Below are 20,137 nucleotides of genomic sequence, written 5' to 3' on the forward strand. Positions count from 1 at the left end.
TACATCTAAATGGGGAATTATTGAAGCATAGTATATATTACTCTTCTACAGCCATGCTGGTCAATTTTCCCAACCCCTAACTAGGAACTGAGCAAATATACCCTGCAGGTTAGCTTGCCCTTGTGAGTTGAGAGACTTAGGCAAAGCCTACTGACAGAATGATAGTGCTCAACAGCCTCATACAAGTGGGGATCTACATGGGCAATTCTCAAAAGAAACTAATCAAACTATGATGGCATAATCCTGGGTGAAAACGGTTTTTCTCTGCATGTTTAAAAAGCCAAGTCTTTTAAGGGCCCAGCTTTCATGAACTGGCACACTTATTACCACAAGGTATTTAACTCACCTGGTGGAAGAGGTGGAGGTGGGGTCGGATTTTTGGGAACAGCTTCCTCTGCATTGACTGGTTCCACCCTGTGACTCCTTTTTAACTTCAGTTTCTTTGTTTTCTTTTTACTGGTATCTACAACAAATGGAAAGACAATAGTTCATGGACCACACATTTACTGTTAAGAATGAACTCTACTATACTGTACAGATGTGTCCTTTTGATGACTATAAGCATTGGGATGGACTGCTCTACGTATTTTCATTCTGTATGCAATGAACAGCAGTCCTGACATGATATATAACACACACAACTGACTTTTAAACCTTATTACTGTAAATAATCATGTATGTACATGTAAGATCCAAAGTTTGTCTTTAGATAGGTGAGTACAACTCATTGATATTAATGCAAGGTGTGGTATGGATTTGAAGGTACTGGTAAAAATGGGTCGATTGTAACTGGATAAGACTGATGAATACACTAATTCTTGGTTGAATTATGACATTCCTCTGTACAGTAACATAATTGTGCATTTGTATCTTTCAGTTATTTGTGTTGTGGCATGCACAAAGTCATACAGACACAGGGAAGAGTTGGGTGAAAAATAAGAATCAAATTAAATATAACAATGGTAGTTAAGACAGTAAGTGGCTATATTCAAATTGGAGTTATCACCTGAATCAAGGCATTCTGAGGTTTGTTGGTCACCCTCTTCTTCATGCTCCAATTGCTGTGCGAGTGCAGATTTGTATGTTTCTATCAGTCTATAATCATTTGTTTTTTGGCTACAGCTACTGGTCAGGCTCTGTGTGTCCATTTGTTCCTGCTCTGCTTTAGGTTTCAAGGCAATGGCATCTTTTTCAATCTCCATCCTCTGCCTCTTCTCTTGTTCAATTCTTTTTTCATTCTAGCAAAAGTAATACAAGACATCATCTTAATATTTAGTGTCAGAGACTGCTCTAAAAAGATAGGAATAGGATCCTAAACACAGGGGGGTAAGACACAGAGACCATTTTTAAAAAAAAATTTCATGTGTAGCATAATTAACAAGTTTCAAGAATGTGCAAAAGAGGAAATAAAACCCCAAGGTTCACAAGATGCTGCTCAAGATTTAACCTAGAAAAATGAACAACTAAAAGCTCTAGAAGTGATTTTAGATTTCTGAGCAGTAACCAGTTTAGGGAGGAATGGCTGCATACAGCTTCATGACCAAAATGTGTTTTCATTCTTTTTACTTTTTTTAAATGCCATGCGAGAAAAAGATAAAAGTACAAATAGCGTCAATACCCCAAGCCAGAGAATTAAAAACTTTTACTAACTTCAATTTCTATTCGTTTATTTTGTTTTGAAAAACACACACCTTTTGAAATACCTTGCAAATCACCATTTTGTCTTGGTGGAACACTGATTACGTAATGCAGACTTGATAGAGTATCTGCTCTATAAGTTTCACATAATCAGCAGCTCTGCAGCACTTGTAGCACTCTTCTTCTCCCCCCGCCCCACAGATGTGCAGTACTGTAGGATCCTGTGAAATCTGTCATTGTGCACATAGCTGACTTTACACGATATGATCGTGTGGATGCTTGTACTGGAGAGTAGGACCAAGCCTTGATTATTTACATTTATCAGAGCTCACTATTTTTTCTATAAGCACAATATCTTAAATTAAAAAAGAAAAATATGGTACACCAAATATGAATCTGATGACTATTTGAATTAAAAGGATGTGTCTGAAGAAAACTATTTATACAGTTTTCATGTTTCATAACTAACACACCATTCCAACAGCTCTAAACCAACCAAAAATACTGTATTATGCCGCAAGTCTGTACGGTTAAGTAAGGGATGGACCCTATATGACTGGGGCACATGGTTGAAACAGCTCCCATAAAGCCAAAATAAAACCCCACTTTTGCAACAAAAATTTAAAAAAAAAAAAAAAAAAAAAGAGTGAATGAAGCTGATTCCAATTAAATGGGAAACCGAAAATGGCTTCTTCTGAACACTGCAACAGTTTATTCTGAAAATTCTGCAGTAAACTGCATGGCAAACAAAACATTTTTCTTAAACCGGTACTAAGATATTTCTTTATTGTTAGATTACTGATACAACTTCACAGCACACAAAAAACACTTACTAACCTTTTGCAACTTGTTCTGAAATGTGTTGCTCTTGCCCATTCCAGGTTAGATGACTCCCAAGCAGTACCCCAGGAGGTGGGCTCAGAGTTCATGGACACTCTTCTGTAACTGCCTTGGGCAATGCTGTAGTGGGATGCGAAGGTATGCACCAACCACCAGGTTGCGACTCTGTAGATGTCCTGAATTTGGACCTGCGTGAGACATGCTGCCGATGAAGCCTGGGCTTGTGTGGAGTGAGCGGTTAAGAAGGACGGAGGCAGGACATTCGCCTGCTCATAGCAGGCCCAAATACAGGCAGTTATCCAGGACAAGATCCTCTGGTTGGACACAGGAAGCCCTCTCATCCTTTCCGCTATTGCTACAAAGAGTTGTGTGGACTTGCAGAAGGGTTTTGTCCTTCTCAATATAAAAAGCAAGGGCAAGCCTAACGTCCGAGTGAAGCTGCCATTCCTCAGAGTTCTTGTGATGTTTCTGGAAGAGACTGGTAGGAAAATGGCTTGCTTGTTATGGAATTGTGATACCACCATTGGTAGGAAAGCCAAATTGGGGCACAGTTGGACCTTAAAGAACACAGTATAGTAAGGCAGTTCTGACATAAAGACCTGGATTTCAGAGACCCTTCTGGCTGAGGTGATCACCACTAGGAAGGCAACCTTCCAAGAGAGAAGTAGCAGGGGGCACGATGCTAACTGCTTAAAGGGGAGACCTGTGAGTCTTGACAGAACCAGGTTTAAGTTCCATGGGGAGGTCGGCTCACGGACCTGAGAACACAGCCTCTCCAGCCCCTTGAGAAACCGTATGGTCATCGCCTGGAAAAAAAACCAAACCTGCTGTTCACTGGAGGGTGGAATGCTGAGATGGCTGCTAAGAGTACCTTGATAGATATGAGAGCCAGGCCCTGCTGCTTTAAGTGAAGGAAACAGACCAAGATAGACTGGAGGGAAGATTGAGATGGAGAGAGAGTGGATTGAGAAGCTCAAATCAGGAAATGCTTCTACTTGCCCAGGTAGGTAGCCTTGGTGGAAGCCTGTCTACTACCTAGAAAGATCTGCTGGACCTGTTCCGAGCAAGCCTGTTCTTCTGGGTTCAGCCATGCAAAATCCACGCAGTTGGGTGCAAGGAGACGAGGTTTGGGGAAGCAACCAGCTACAGTCTTGTGAAATTAGGTCTGGATCGAGTGGGAGTGAGAGAGAGTGGGGTTGCCGCTCTCCAAGAGCATGCCAAACTAGTGTTGATATGGCCATGCCAGGGCTATCAGAATAACTCTCACCTTGTCCCGTTTGATTTTTAGGAGGACCTTGTGAACCAAGGGGATCGGGGGAAAGGCATAGAATAGGAGATCTGTCCATGGGTGGAGGAAAGCATTGGAGGGGGAGACTGGGCTGTGCCTGCGCAGCAAACAAAACTGATGGCACTTCCTGTTTTGCCTGGTAGTAACCAGGTCCACCTGGGGAGGCCCCCACCTTTGGAAGATGAACCTGATGACCAAAGGTGAAAGGAACACTCGTGGTGAGAGAAAAGGGAACTGCTGAGCTTATCAGCCAATACATTCTGCGCTCCCGGGAGATGGGACACCTCAAGATGAACGGAGTGCTTTGCACAGAAGTCCCACAGATGGATGGCTTCCTGACACGGGGCCAGAGATCAAGCCCCACCCTGCTTGTTGATGTAAAACATGGCCACAGTATTGTCTCTCAGAACTTGCACCACCTCGCCTGAGATCTGGGGAAGGAACACTTGGCATGCTAAGCGTACTGCCCTGAGCTCCCTGACATTTATGTGCAGGGAGAGTTCCTCTTGGGACCAGAGGCCCTGAGTTCTGAGTTCGACTCCCCACTCTAAGTCTGACACATCCGAGATTGAAGTATATGCTGCCATGTGCCTCAATAGCTTGAAGCAAACCTGAGCTGTCGTGATTGGGTGGACCTTGACACTGGATATCAGGTCTGACATGGGCTTGAATCAGGCCTCCAGCAGAAAGGCTCTGGCTTAGGTTGAGTCGAGCACCGCCCCAATAAATGTTATTCTCTGAACTGAGAAAAGAGTGACTTCTGCTCGTTTATCAACAGACCCAGCGATCGGAAGGTGGCTCGGACCATGCTGATACTGTTCTGTACTTAAGCCTGCTACCAACCTGTGATCAGCCAGTCAAGGTACGAGTAGAGCTGGACACCTCACCGTCTGACGAAGGCTGCTACTATCGCCATACATTTTGTGAAAACTTGGGGGGCTGCCAATAGGCCAAAGGGAACAGCAGTGAATTGGTAATGGTATTGACCAACTATAAAGCTGAGAAATCTTCTGTGGCCAAAGACGACAGAAATGTTAAAGTATGCGTCCTTTAAGTCGAGGGTGGCGTACCAGTCTCCTGGATCCAGGGAGGGAATGATGGAAGCCAGGGAGACCATGCGGAACCTCAGTTTCTGTTGAGGTGATGCAGGTCCAAGATGGGCCAGAGGCCTCCTTTGGGATTAGAAAATACCAGGAATAAAACCCCCTCCCTCTCAAGTCTTGTGGAACCTCCTCCACAACCCCCATCTGTAGGACAGATTGAACCTCCTGGATGAGGAGTTGCTCATGAGATGGGTGCCTGAAGAGCGATGGGAGGGAGAGGTGGATAAAAACTCATGGGTATACCTGACTGTCCCTGTACTTGGGACCCAATGGGTTGATGTTATGTATGACCATGCTGGGCTGAATAGGGACAGACAGTCCAAAACAAAAAGGGGAGTCAGATCCGAAATGGTGACTGGCACAGTGCCCTCTGACACACCTTTAAAAAGCCTTCTTAGGCCCCCCAGAGTACCTCTGAGAGCCCGACGGGAGTGGTTGGTGCCATTTATAACCTCTCCCTTTACTCTTGTAGAAGCTGATGGAGTGTAAACGCCTAAAGACCATGGGGTGGCTCTCGAGTCCTTTAGGCCATGAAGTCTCGCGTCTGTCTGCTCCGAAAAAAGAGAGGAGTCTTCAAAGGGGAGGCTCTGGATGGACCGTTGGACCCTGTGAGGAAGCCCAGAGGACTGGAGCCAAGAATAACGCCTCATGGTGACAGTGAAGGCCATTATCCTAGCTGCTGAGTCGGCAGCATCCAGACCCTCCAGGAGAGAGGTCCTGGCCACATTCCTACTCTGCTCCATGAGGGCAGCAAACTCCTGCCTTGAATCTTGGGGTAAGGAATCCTAAAATTAGCCAAGGAGTCTGATAGATTATAATCGTATTTCTCCATCAAAGCTTGCTGGTTGGAGAGATGCAGTTGAAGGGTACCCGTTGAATAAACCTTTCTTCCAAAAAGGTCCAGTCTCTTAGCGTCCTTTTGTTTGGGGGTTGCACTCGACTGGCCCTGCCTGTCCCTATTTGCTGCAGGCACCACCAGGGACCCTGAGGAGGAAAGGGTGTGAGTACATGTATTTGAACCATGGGCATAATACTTCTTCTCTGCCCTCTCTGAGGTGGGGGACAGAGAAGGAGCTTGCCACAGGGACTTGACTGGTCCCATTACTGCCTCATTGATGGGTAAGGCCACTTTGGAGGGAGCTGCTGCCACCAGGATATCAATAAGGCTGTGTGATGCCTCTGAGCTACTCAAATTTCGAGACCCAGGTCCACAGCCACCTGATTCAGAAGGTCTGATGGGCCCTGAAGTCATCCTATGGAAGCAGGCTACTGGGTCCCAGGACAGCCTCGCCTGGGGAGGATGAGGAGGTAGCTTGCATCAGAGGGGCTCCTTCCTCTTCCTCAAGTATGTTCACCTGAGCCAACTCCTGAACATTGGTATCGGGGTCGGTATCGCAGTCGGGGTCTGGTGCCAAGTGGGAAGGAGCAGTAGCCCATCTCTTGGAAACCACCAAGTAGGAGCGATGGGAGGTAGGACCTGGTACTGGGGAAAACCCTCAGGGATTCCAGTAAGGCTATGGCATAGGCCAGTGGCCCATTGGTCAGGTGCCGGCAGGGGGACTGGAACTGAAGTCCAGTGGCAGATAGGCTGGGTACTGGTGAAGGGCTTTAGGTTGCACATAAGGTCATCTTGACACCGGGATCAGGGATGGCTTTTCCTTAGAGAGTGCCAGGGGGCCAAGCGCTGGGAAGAATCCTGACGCTCCTTGTTCCCTCCTACTTCCGGTCACTGGAACTGACAGATGTCCCATTGAAAAGCCCCCAGGGTCTATGGATCGGTCAGACCACTGGTACCACAGTGGCTTCCAGGTGTCAGAGGAGGGTCCCACACTGGACTCAATGCTTTACGTGGAGTCGACGGTGCCATCACAGGACCAGGAGAGGAAGAGTAGCCTGGCATGGGTCTCACTGTGCTGCCTTCCTCCGCTTGCCTTTTTTCTGCACCAGTGAGCACTTTCTGTCGGTGAATTGCCTTTTCTGCTTCTTCCTTGGCACTGGAGATGGTGAATGGTACTGGGAAGAGCTCAGTGCCAGAGTGCTTCACGCTGACGCCAGTGTGCTTGGTGCTGAATCCATGAGGGCGGCTTCCATTTGGATAGCTGTCAGACTAATGTCCCTGTCTTTTTTAGTGCAGGATCTGAAGTTCTGACACATCTGGCACTTGTCTTTCAAGTGAGTCTCCTGCAAGCACTTCAAGCAGCTGGAACGTGGGTCACTCACAGGCACAGGTTTGCCACAGAAGGTACAAGGCTTGAAGCCTGGGCACCAGGGCATGCCCAGGCCTTGGGGTGAAGGAGTCCCAGGAACTACATATTTACACTATGTACACTAACACTAATTACAAAAACTATATACACTGAACTATGATAACTAAGAATGAAGTTAGAGTCCAAAAACCACTGACAAGAAAGCCTTGCCAGAGCAAGTGGGGTCGTTCCAGCAACCGTCATGAGCGGTAAAAAGTAAATGAGAGGGTACGTGGCTGGCAGTGCCCCTTATAGCGACACATAAGCACGCAGCTGCAGAGGGTGCTAGAGCCGGCCTGACAGATACCACTGAGGGTAAAATCTCCAGCAACAGTGCATGTGGCATGTTACACAGGTAACATGGAATGGACAAGAACAAACACTCAAAAGAAACCAAGATTCTCATGATGAAAGCTATCACAATGTGTATGCAACTTTATAGATGAACAAAACTCTCAAGAGCCCAGATTTGTATAATTGCTCAGATACCTCTGTTAACTGTAGGTCCAATATGATTGACATTTCTAAATATTCCTACCTCAGTGATTACAGTAGATATTGGCCGGAAGGGGTTGCTAGAAATTGGCTCAGAGTCAACCTCCTTAGGTACATTTCTTCCTTCACATTCAGTTTCTTTTCTCTCCCTTTGTTCTCTATTTTTTTGGTTAAAAAACAGAAGAATCTTGAAGCAATAGAATCAGAAATATTAGAACACTTATTAGGTCAACTAATTCATCCCCCAACTCATGCTAGATTGTTTTTTTTACAGTTGTCTTTGTGTTTTGAATACTGTACTCCAAACTGATGGAGTTTTAAGCTAACCTAAAAAAAGAAAGATTGAAAACTAACTCCATAAAATCAATTATTTAGCTCTAAATGGCCTGGGACCAGGCTACCTGAAACTGCCTCCCTCCTCACAACATGCTGCCACAGTTATGATCAGCAGAGCTACAGGCTGATTCCCCCTCTACAAGCTACAGACAGGGCTGCTAGCAGGATGTTCTGAATAATGGCTCTGGAATGTCTTCTGATCCCTGCTGTGCTTTAGCCCATATTTGTCCATTTTCACTGCATCCTTTCTACAGGGCCCACTTGTTTCACCTGGGCTTTGACATGAGTTCAGGAAGAATGAAGTATTGGCCAGTACATTGGGGTGTTATCTGTATTTAGAGCAGATGCTTGGTAGAAAGGGCCTGTACTACATTAAATCCTTGCAATTTATCTAGCACGGCTTTTCCTTGGATTAATACTAAGGTAAACGCGGGACTGCTGATAGCTCAGCATTGGTACTACAGCACTACATTTCACAGAAGTCCTTTATGGGTAATTCTAACTGGCTAATTAAAGCCTTGCATGAGAACTTTGGTTGTTTACTTAAATTTATAATCACTTGAACAGCGCACACCCAAGGCAATGCCTGGGAACAGGTGTAGTGCTGATTAAAACTGATGTGAATAAATTCTCTGGCTGATGCATTCTGAAGTAACTGCACTTAGAGGGAACTCTTGGGGAGACCTGTCTGAATGGAATTGCAGTAACCAATCTGGGAAGTTATTAAAGTATAGATTGAAACAGAATTCCACCTGAGTTATTAATACATACAAATATCTCATGACAAGAGATTTACCTGATGCAAATAGCCAAATGAAAGTTCCATGATAACTGTTAAATCTGAACCCCCAATTGCTGTCAGAAATAACAAAGTCTACAGCTGGGAGGATGACTCACCATCCCTGCCCATCCTGGCTAATAGCCATTGATGGACCTATCCTCCATGAACTTCTCTAGTTCTTTTTTGAACCCTGTTACAGTCTTGGCCTTCACAACACCCTCTGGCAAGGAGTTCGACAGGTTGACTATGCGTTGTGTGAAGAATTACTTCCTTTTGTTTTAAACCTGCTGCCTATTAATTTCATATGGTGGCCCCTAGTTCTTGTGTTATGAGGAGTAAACAACACTTCCTTATTTACTTTCTCCACACCAGTCATGATTTTATAGACCTCCAGCACATCCCCCCTTAGTCATCTCTTTTCCAAGCTAAAAAGTCCCAGTCTTATTACTCTCTCCTCATATGGCAGCTGTTCCATACCCCTTATTTTTGTTGCCCTTTTCTGAACCCTTTCCAATTACAATATATCTTTTTTGAGATGGGGCAACCACATCTGCATGCAGTATTCAAGATGTAATCGAACCATGGATTTATATAGAGGCAAGATGATATTTTCTGTCTTATTATCTCTCTCTTTCTTAATGATTCCCAACGTTCTGTTAACTTTTTTGACTGCTGCTGAACACTGAGTGGATGTTTTCAGAGAATTCTCCACAACGAATCGTTAACATGACGGTTTTATTCATGGAACCCCTTCATGTGGAGGAAAGAAAGCCAAGGAAGGTAGAATACCTTTCTTCTCGTATCTTCCTTACTCGTTCAGCTCTTTCTCGCTTCTCTTGTTCCTCATATGCTTTTTGCTCTGTTGTGTCTTTTTGTACGCGCTCATTTAAGGCATCAAAATCTTTTGCTATAGTATGTAGCAGCCAATACAGACCTTTTCTTATAGATTTGTCAATTTTTTTCCCATAGCCCATGACAGCTGAGCAAGGCTCCTGTAAATTTAATAGAGAAAGTAAAGGGGAAAAAGAATAAATTATATCTCTGATCACATTCCTAAATTATAAACAATGAAGTCTTAGCAAATGGTTAGTATGTATTCAAAATATTGTTTCAGCTAAAGCACTACACATTTAAAATATCTTGTAAATTTAAGAGTTTTTTGCCAACATGTAAATCATGAGTTTCATCCAAATTCCTTATTTCCAGTCCCACTCCAGTAACAGTAGAATTCTCTAGAGTCAATAAAGATGGGCACACAATTCCTCTGTCCCACTCACAAGTACCATGAGAATCCAACCATATTCTTCTCACAATAGCACTGCTTTATGAGTAGTCTAAATTATGCATTCCATCTTTTCCTTGCAAATCCAAATATAGCAACTTCAGAAGTCGATCCATTCTCTAATGACTGATTGACCCCTTAAGCCTTCCTCTGCATAACAGCTAAACTGTTCATGCTACTTTAAAAATGAAAGAAAAAAGTTTTCCATTAATTGTTTTCAGAATAAAGTAGTTTATTCTCCCGCGATTATATCACCAACCAAATGTTCATGCCTTTGATCACTATTTTTTTAATTATACATAAAGCACCAAAACTGTGCATGGAGTTTATAAACAACTTACAGAAGAAAACAATATTACCTGCTAAGGACCTACTACACCACAATCCCAGTTTGGCTCTATCATTATATGCTCCTGCACTCTAGAGAGCTGTGTTCACCTTCCTAGGTTTAAATCAGCATGTTGTTTACCAGTGAAAGCTGCAGAATCTGATGGTAGAGCCAAATCACTGAGAAGATCAACAGGTAGCACCATCATATCCTCTGACTTGGTTTCCCTCATTAGCTGTTTACAGGGCTTTCTGCAGCATGGCAGTAACTAACTCCAAAGTCTCACAGAGACTATATCTGGATATAGGAAGTGACAGTATTTTCAAATTAATAGATACTATAATGGTAAATACATTAAATGTAATTGGGGGTTACAAATCACTTGCTTGTTGGTAGGATATCTGCAAGTTTCATTGTGAGTTTTCTTTAAATCATTTTTTTTCTGCATAATAAAATGAATGATGTTGGAAACTGTCAACACTCTGAGCTAAGGGGAAAACACTGCGCCCCAAGACTAGCATGACTTTTATAAGGGATGAAGATGCTCTTGACTGACCATATCAAGTTGCACTGAAGTCAATCTTTTCTGTCTAGGAAGTGAAAACGACTATGTAGTGTGTTTTGTAAAAAAGACAAATAAGACCTACCACACTTAGCTTCCATAATACATTCTTTGACACACGAAGGGCCAATACAGTCCTTACAAGTACGTCAGTGTTCTCAGTTCGTAAATTTCTTTGATCTAACAAGACAGAGCTGACAGCTCTGTGCATTTTGAGAAAAAAACCTCTTTGGAAAAGTTTATTGAGAAAACACTTCTTAATTCCTATCTTGGCATGGCATATATTAGAAAACTAGGGCATGTCTTTCACAGAAACTTGTGACATACTACTAAAGTTGAGCAAGAGGAAACAAGTTAGCTTCCTGGTTCTGTTAGAGATAATGGAATGTAGGAGGAGACATTTCCCTGTAGGAATCCATAATCTTAAATACTTTAGCAAGAGTTTTAAATGGAGACATTAAGGGCCTGATTTTCAGAAATACTGAACACCTGCAGCTCTTGCTGACGTCAGTGCTATGGGCCCTCAGTACTTCTGAAAAAACAGGCACTGTATCGTTTCAGGATATCATGCGCCCAGCCCCCGCTCTCAGTGGCTCCCGACCGCAGCTCTGGGTGGAGGGCACAGACAAGTTCCATTGCGGGCAAGGGGCTAAGTTCCCTCTAAGCTGCACAGCTGGCTATAAAGGGCCGCGCAGGTCGGGAGCGGAGCCCCTCCCCTGGCCTTGCCAAGCACAGCCCCACCAGAGCTGCTGTGGCTGCGGAGAGGTGCCTATCACCTGGCTTCAAAGTTGCTGTGGCAAGAAAGGGCTTCGGGGGAGTCCTCTCTCCCTGCCGCAGCCCCAGGGGGCCTACATCCCAAACCCCTCATCCCCAGCCCCACCCCAGAGCTTGCACCCCCAGCCAGAGCCTTCACCCCGCCCCCTGCACTAGAACCCTCTCCCTCAGCCCTGACCCCCCCACACACACACACTCCCAACCCCTGGGCCCCACCCCCACCACACATCACCTCCATATTGGTGCACATAACAAAATTCATTCCACACATGGACCTAAAAAATTAGAGGGAACACTGGTAAGGGGCAAGGACAACAGAAAAAGTTGGGGGCCACTGGCTTAGACCACTTCAGAGTTTTGAGAAAGAAGTTACAGTAGTTTTTCAGATCTTTACAAAACATTCTGTTAACGCTTTTAGAGAAAGTGTCCTTGTTATAGGTATTCCTCCAGAAATTGTCTCTAACGTGTACAGACTTGTGAACAGTCAAGGCTTGTGCGGTCTTAGAAGTTTCCTAAAGACCCTGTTTTTCTTTGCTTTCTTATGCTCCAAATATAGAGTGCAAACCACCTATATCAGGGGTAGGTAAACTATGGCCCATCAGGTCTTTGGATCCAGCCAGCGGGATTGCCACTCCCATGGTGCTGCAGGGCCCGCGCCACTTCCTTTGGCCGGGAACAGGGAACTGCAGCCAATGGGAGCTTCGGGGTAGGGAACTGCAGTCGAGGGGAGCACATGGAGGCCTCTGCCCCCCCGTCCTCCCCCAAGGGGCTGCAGGGACATGGTGCTGTCTGCTTCTGAGAGGGGCGCAGGGCCAGGGAGCCTGCCTAAGCCCCACTGCATGCCGCTGCCACCCTGGAGCCGCTCAAGGTAAGCAGTGCCGCACTCGGCCGGAGCCCACACCCCAAACCCCTCCTGCACCCTGAACCCTGAGCCCCTGCCCTGAGCCCCCAGCTACACACCTCCTGCACCTCAACCCCCTGCCGCATCCCGGACCCCTCCTGCACCCCAACCCCCTGCCCTGAGCCCCCTCGTACACCCTACATCCCTCCTCCGCCCCAACCCCTTGCCCTGAGCCCCTTCCTGCACACCGCACTCCCTCCTACACCCCAACCCCCTGCCCCTGCCCCAGCCCTACATTCATGGCCCCTCATGCAATTCCCCCACCCAGATGTGGCCCTCGGACCAAAAAGTTTGCCCACCCCTGACCTATATAGTAAGATATACTGTCAAAGTTCTACAAATGAAAAAGCCTGCACCAGACAGAACGGTGAGAGTCTACACTCATTTCATGACTCTGGAGAGCAGTCAAATTAAAACAGGCATTTCACATTTAATCATAGATTTCACAGTCATCACCTCTAACTGAAAGGAGTAAGGGACTAGGATGGACTGCAGGTCTGATCCAGTATGGCAATTCTTATGTTGCTAGGAAACAAAGCTTTTTTTAATCTAGTCATACACTCTATCCAACCTTTACTGAATTAATTTTGGAGACAGGTTGGTTGTTTGGGAATTATCCTTTGAGCGACGGGAAAGCCCTTCTGAGCCAAGATAAAACATCTAGGCTAAGTCTCAGACTTCCTAGAGACAAAGGGAGAAAAATCCCAACTTCCGGTTCTTCAGGATACGCAGTGAGTTCTCTGCATTTGCGTGTCTTGCTACATAAGCCATTCAAGTGCAACTGTATTTGGCAAAATTAGTGGGGGGGGGGGGGTTGTCTTTGCACTCTTTACTAATTTTTGTTATCAGAATTTTCTCTGGAGAGCATGTCTACATTACAAAATTAAGTCGACTTAAGTCAACGTACAACCACTGCAGCAATTAATTTGATATTTAATGTCCACATTATGCTCCTTCTGATGGCAGTGTGCGTCCTCACCAGGAGAACTTGCACCAATTTAACTGACAGCCTGGGGCATTGTGGAGCATTTGCGGCCCAGGGCTGACCGCCTGAGCCCTGCCGCCCAGGCTTTGGCTCTCCTCCCTCACTAGGAGGCAGCAGCAGGACTCCAGCTGTCAGCCTCAGGCAGCAATAGACAATGTAAGCAACACTGTCTATATGGACACTGCGTCGACCTAACTACATCAACTTAACATTATACCTCTTGTGGAGATGGAGTTAAGTCAGAATAGTGAGCAACTTACATTGGCGGGAGCGACATTTTAGTGTGGAGCCTTACAGAGTTAGCTCAATGTAAGCTGCCTTATGTCAACCTAACTCTGTAGTGTAGACCAGTTAGATTCTTGAAGAACATGGTGAAGCGGCCTGCTGTAGATCAAAGCTGCAGCATGGATAGAACTGCTTTACGTGACAGTACCAAATATATAAACTAGACGATAAACTGAAGGATGAACAATCTAGAGAGAAAAGTGAATAGGATGGAAGATCTCATTCTTGGAGAGATTATAGCAGTGCAATGAGTCACTTGAAAGTATCTTCCCTACAAATATTTCCTTATGTGAAAAAGACTTCACACTATCAAAGCTAGTGTTATAAAGTCAAATCCTCGTTACATCAAGTGATCTTGATGCTAAATCCAAAAAAAATATGCCGTCATTCACTGCAACTTCTTGTAACAATATGTAACTCATTAATAATCTGACTGCCATTAGCTTTAAAACTAAGGTAATTTTACTTTATAATGCTTTTGTTTCCACTTTAAAACTGATGATACAATTTGGCAATGTAGGTGGGTGGGTGCAGGGGGAAGAGCAGGAAATCAACTCAACTACAGGTTATACTACTCTGATTCAAAATGGATCACTGAAAGAAAACATATAACTAGGTAGGCCTACATGGCTCAGGGGATTGGTAGTGGAATTCAAACCAGTGGCCCTTGATGTTTTTGTGTCAGTTACACTAGGTAGCGACCAAGATTTGCTAGCCCATGTTCAATGGTTATCTGTTCAGCTTTTGAAGCACTGTTTTGAAAACACACAGTTTGAGCCTCAATGTGGACACATGGTAAATTTGAGACCCTAATTATGTCTGAGATAGCCATAGCCTTGGCTGTGATTATTTTCTTTGTGAACACTTCTTTACTGGCAAATTGGACTAAGACCAACCCGTCCCCAATTTTTTTCACAAAAAGATCCAGTTTGTGGTAACTCCGTTTAAAGAAGGTTAGGTGAGAGCACAAATATGGGGCCAAAATCTTATTTGAAAAAACTGTGTTTAAAACCTAATAAGAATCCAAGGTTAGAACCCAGTTTCCTCTTCTGTTTTTAACAAGGTTTGGATCTAACAATACTGGCTGACCAAACAATCTTTAAACCAAGTTAGTATGAGAAGATAGGTTTCAGAGTAACAGCCGTGTTAGTCTGTATTCGCAAAAAGAAAAGGAGTACTTGTGGCGCCTTAGAGACTAACCAATTTATTAGAGCATAAGCTTTTGTGAGCTACAGCTCACTTCATCAGATGCATATCGTGGAAACTGCCACTGCATCTGATGAAGTGAGCTGTAGCTCACGAAAGCTTATGCTCTAATAAATTGGTTAGTCTCTAAGGTGCCACAAGTACTCCTTTTCTTCATGAGAAGATAGTTACCTTTTCCATAACTGGTGCTCGAGATGTGTTGCTCATGTCTACTCCACAATCGGTGTGCATGCTTGCCACGTGCACTGGTACCGGAAGTTTTTCCCCTTAGCAATACCCATAGGGGAGCGCCCCTAGCGACCCCTGGAGTGGCGCCTCCATGGAGTGGTATAAGGGGCGCTGCGTGCTCCCCCCACCCTCAGTTCCTTCTTGCCAGACAACTTCGACAGAAGGGAAGGAGGGCGGGATGTGGAATACACAGGAGCAACACATCTCGAAGAACACTAGTTACGGAAAAGGTAACTGTCTTTTCTTCTTCCAGTGATTGCTCACGTGTATTCCACAATAGGTGATTCCAAGCTATTTCTGTTGGAGGTGGGTAGGAGTTCACAGACTCTCGGGATGGAGTACGGCCCTGCCAAACACGGCGTCTTCCCTGGTTTGGGAGACTATCGCGTAGTGCTAGGTGAACGTGTGAACTAAAGACCACGTGGCAGCCCTACAAATGTCCTGAATGGGGGCATGGGCCAAAAAGGCAGCTGATGAGGCCTACGCCCTAGTTGAGTGTGCCCTCACAACTGGTGGTGGAGGGATTCCCACCAGGTCATAACAGGTACAGCTGCACGAGGTGATCCAGTTAGAGAGCAGCTGAGTGGAGATCGGCTGACCTTTCATGCGTTCGGCCGAGGCGATGAAGAGCTGCGAGGACTTCCTAAACAGCTTAGCCCGCTCCAGGTAAAAAGCCAGAGCCTGTCTCACGTCCAGCGTGTGGAGGTGGCGTTCCTTACTGGACATATGGGCCTTGGGGCAGAGGATCGGGAAAAATGTCCTGACCCATGTGATTGACGGAGACCACCTTCGGGAGGAACGAGGAGTGTAGACGGAGCTGGACCTTATCTTTATGAAACACCAATTACGGGGGCTCGGAGGTCAGGGCCCTGAGTTCCGAGACCCGCCTAGCTGACGTGATCACTACCAGGAAGGCTACTTTCCACAAGAGGTGCGACCAGGAGCATGTAGCTAGCAGCTCAAATGGGGAACCTGTGAAGCAGGCCAACAGCAGGTTCAGATCCCACTGTGGGACTGGGGGCCGAATGTATGGGAAGAGACTATCCAATCCCTTAAGGGATCAGCCGGTCATAGCATGGGAGAATAACATGTGGCCCTGCACCGGCAGATGGTAGGCCAATATGGCCGCCAGGTGCACCTTCACTGACGAGGGCACCAGGCCCCGGGCTCTAAGGTGAAGGAGGTAGTCCAGAATAAGCTGGCCACTGGGAGACTCCCCACTTGTCCGCCCATCTGGAAAACCAAGACCACTTTGCCAAGTAGGCTCATCGCGTGGAGGGCCACCTGCTTTCGAGCACGTCCTTTCCTCCTTACCTAACCATTGAGCAGCCACACCATGAGGTTTGAATGTCGCTAGGTTGGGGTGGAGGCGGCGGCCCTGGTCCTGGGATAGCAGGTCTGGGAGGGCCGGCAACGGCCATGGCGGGGCAACCGCCAGGCCCGTGAGGGTCCCGTACCAATGCTGCCTGGGCCATGCCAAGGCAATCAGGAGGACCCAGGCCTTGTCCATCTTTATCTTTTCCAGGACACTGCCAATCAGTGGGAACAGGGGGAAGGCATACAGAAACTTGCCTGACCAGGACAGGAGGAAGGCATCTGAGACAGCTCCCCGTCCCAGCCCCCTCCAGAGCAGAACCGGGGACAGCAATGGTTCTGCCAAGATGCGAACGGGTCCACCTGAGGAGTTCCCCACACTTGGAAAAGTCTGTGCACCACCTCTGGGTCGAGAGACCACTCGTGCTGAGAAGTAGTCGTCCATGCTCAAACAATCCGCCCTCACGTTCCGAGCGCCCAGCAGATGGAAGGCCTGTAGGCAGATGTCGTGGGCTATACAAAAGTGCCTCAGCCTGAGGGCTACGCGGCAGAGGGCAGAGGATCTGGCCCCGACCTGCCTGTTGATGTAGAACATCGAGGCGGTGTTGTCCGTGAGGACCCTGACCACCCAGCCCTCCAGGTGCAAGCGGAAGGCCATGCATGCCAGCCATACCGCCCTGAGCTCCTTGACATTTATGTGTAGGGTCAAATCCTGAGCCGACCACAGACCTTGGGTCTAAACGCTCCCCATGTGGGGCCCCCCCAATCGCAGGTCCGACGCGTCAGACACCAGTTCCAGTGACGTGGCCCTGCCCCTGAACGTATTTCTCGGGGAGGACCACCTCCTTAGGGAGGTGAGCACTTTGTCCATCCTGTCCCTGGCCTGGGAGAACTCTGAGGCCAACCAAAGCTGGACAGGCTAAATGGGAGGACAGTAAATTGGCAGTGTTCCCGCCCCACAATGAAACGGAGAAAGCATCTGTGCCCCTCAAATATATGAATATGGAAGTACACGTCCAGCAGATCGAGGGCGGCGTACCAGTCCCCGGGATCCAGGGAGGGGATGATGGAGGTTAGGAAGACCATGCGGAACTTGAGCTTCACCATGTACTGGTTCAGGCCTCGCAGGTCCAAGATGGGCCTGAGCTGCCCCTTTGGCCTTCGGGATAAGAAAATAGTGGGAGTAGTATCCCACGCCTTTGAACTCCTCCGGCACTGCTTCCTAGGCCCAGGAGCTGCCCCACCTCCTATTCAAGCAGAGCCTCGTGCGAGGGGTGAGTTGGGTGGGGAAGAAGTAAACTGGAGAGTGTAGTCCCGGGAGATGGTGTTGAGGACCCATAGGTCCGAGGTTAGCCGCGACCACTCCGGGAGGAAAGCACACAACCGATTGGAGAAGGGAAGCTTTACTGAGGGTGGATCCCAGATGAGAACTGTCAGGGCGCCCCCTGGCATCCCATCAAAACTGCCTTTTCCCTGCCTGCTTGCCCTTGGAGGACCCAGGCTGAGGGGCAGGCCAAGATGGCCTCTGCGGGCACCTCTTATAGTCCTGAGACTTCTTATAAGCAGACTCGGAACTTTGGCGTCGTCCGCCTCGGTCCCGCCGGTATTCGCTCCTCGAGGTGGAGTGGTGCAGAGAGTCCCGATCGGACGGAACCCAGACAGCCAGCCTGGGGGGCGTCGAGGGCTGTCCACATGGACTTTGCTCTCAACAGTTGCTGGGTGGCAAACGGCGTCAGGAATGTTCCCTCGACCGGGACCGAGCCGGGGGTGACTACAGAGATCCCAGAGGCAGCTTGCCTCTGGAGAGCATGGCCGACATCAGCAGTGCTCCTGGTACCAGCTTGGATGTAACATCCCGGGCCACTTACAGGGCCTCCGGTGTGGAGGGCATCCGGACATCTGGGGAAGCCTGCTCCGAATGGGCCGCGCTACTCCGCTCGACTTGAGTCGGAGGCCTACGGGCCAGTTAAGATTGACCATGCCTGACATGGGTCTAGCCTCTGTCCCAGATTTACTCCTGTGTTGCGGCAAAGGCGGCCTCTTCCTAGGCTTCTTGGTGCGTTCCACAGACGAGAAGCGGTGCCATCTAGTTGATGGCGCTGAAGGGTCACCGTGCACCGACACCGCAGTGCCCGGTGCCGACTTGGAGTGGCGCTCCAGAGCCGGGGTCAGCACCAACTCCATCAGAATAGCCTGGAGCCTAATGTCCCTTTCTCTCTCGGTCTGAGGCTTAAAGGACTTGCAAATCTCGCAGCAATCGCTGAGATGGGTTTCCCCCAAACAGCATAAACAGTCCGCGTGCAGATCACTCATTGGCATGGATCGCCTACAAGTGTTGCATGACTTAAAACCCGGGGCGCAGGGCATGCCCCAGCCCAGGCGCTTTGGCTGAATTGAACTAAACTAACCAACTACAGGTACCAACACTGAATGAACAAGCAGTTCTGGGGACAAGCTACAGCAAAGCTGGAGCAGAGCAGTTCCGTCGCACTTTCAATGGCAGCAAGAAGGAAGTGAGGGTGGGGGGAGCGCACAGCGCCCCTTATACTGTACCATGGAGGCACCACTCCAGGGGTCGCTCCCCTACGGGTACTGTCAGGGCAAAAACTTCTGGCACCAGTTCACGTGGCGAGCACGCACACCTATTGTGGAATACACATGAGCAATCACTCAAAGAAGAATAATTTTAATATGATTTCAAACTGGTTCAGCCTGAGCTCATGTACAGATGGGGCCCTAGAAAGGATTCCTTCTGGACAGGCAAGGGGCACAAAGGCAGGGTGAGACCTGGAACTGTTTGTACTGCAGACCAACATGCTGTATCTTTGCTGGGATTACAGGACCACATTATCACCTCTCCTAAGCATTACATTTATACGAATAAATCAAGTACAGTAAGATATACTTACAATCTGACACAGACATTTATGCTCATTGACAAGCTTTTCCAGCGATAAGCACTCAATTACATCTGCTTCTGCCAACGCTCCTTCTCGGTCCTGCTTATTTGCCAGCCTAAAGAAAAGATGACCAAAAGTGAGAAGGCAAGTAAAGGCACTTACCACTCTGATCCACAACCAGAGTCAAGCAGGTTAGAGGCCAGTTCAGAAAACAAACTCCATATATATATTTCAGACTAATTTGGGATGGATGGGAGCAGGAGAGAGGGAAAGTAGCGAAAACTAGCTTGTTACTCGTTTAAAAATTATGGTTCTGGTGTCCTTATCTACTCAATAAAAAAGCAACTATTAATCCATACATTTTAAACTTTCAAAGAACTACACAAATATCAGTCCACATAATGCACCCATGAATTAGGCAAGTACGTTTTACAAACGGGTAAACAGGCTGAGGGATGAAGTGATTTATTCTGATGGACGAAGTGATTTATTCAAGGCCACATAGTAAAATCTGTGGCAGTCTCTGTACTAGAACTCAGGACTCCGACTTCTACTCCCGTCCTCATTCCTCTAGATCAGTGCTTCTCAAGCTCTCTGATGTGGGGTCTGGCAATTTTTTCCCCCCAATGTGAGCACAGACTGGCA

The 20,137-nt window shown here is 47.1% G+C and overlaps 1 protein-coding gene across 9 annotated transcripts in view; it reads right to left on the reverse strand.

The window, feature by feature from the left end:
* The window catches only part of ARL13B (ARF like GTPase 13B), an 80,230-nt gene that overhangs the window by 12,785 nt on the left and 47,308 nt on the right, over window positions 1–20,137 (reverse strand). For 8 of the 9 annotated variants that reach the window (XM_073305509.1, XM_073305517.1, XM_073305573.1 and 5 more), the window contains exons 5-9: window positions 19,502–19,607; window positions 9,517–9,719; window positions 7,654–7,768; window positions 1,007–1,238; window positions 347–463 (exon numbers count right to left, since the gene is read on the reverse strand). In XM_073305509.1, the coding sequence (XP_073161610.1) occupies window positions 347–463; window positions 1,007–1,238; window positions 7,654–7,768; window positions 9,517–9,719; window positions 19,502–19,607 (773 nt within the window). The remainder of the gene's footprint in view (window positions 1–346; window positions 464–1,006; window positions 1,239–7,653; window positions 7,769–9,516; window positions 9,720–19,501; window positions 19,608–20,137) is intronic. The other variant, XM_073305584.1, reaches the window with a different exon arrangement.

This window comes from Lepidochelys kempii, chromosome 1 (genome assembly GCF_965140265.1).
Source record: "Lepidochelys kempii isolate rLepKem1 chromosome 1, rLepKem1.hap2, whole genome shotgun sequence".
In the NCBI taxonomy this organism is placed as follows: domain Eukaryota; kingdom Metazoa; phylum Chordata; order Testudines; family Cheloniidae; genus Lepidochelys; species Lepidochelys kempii.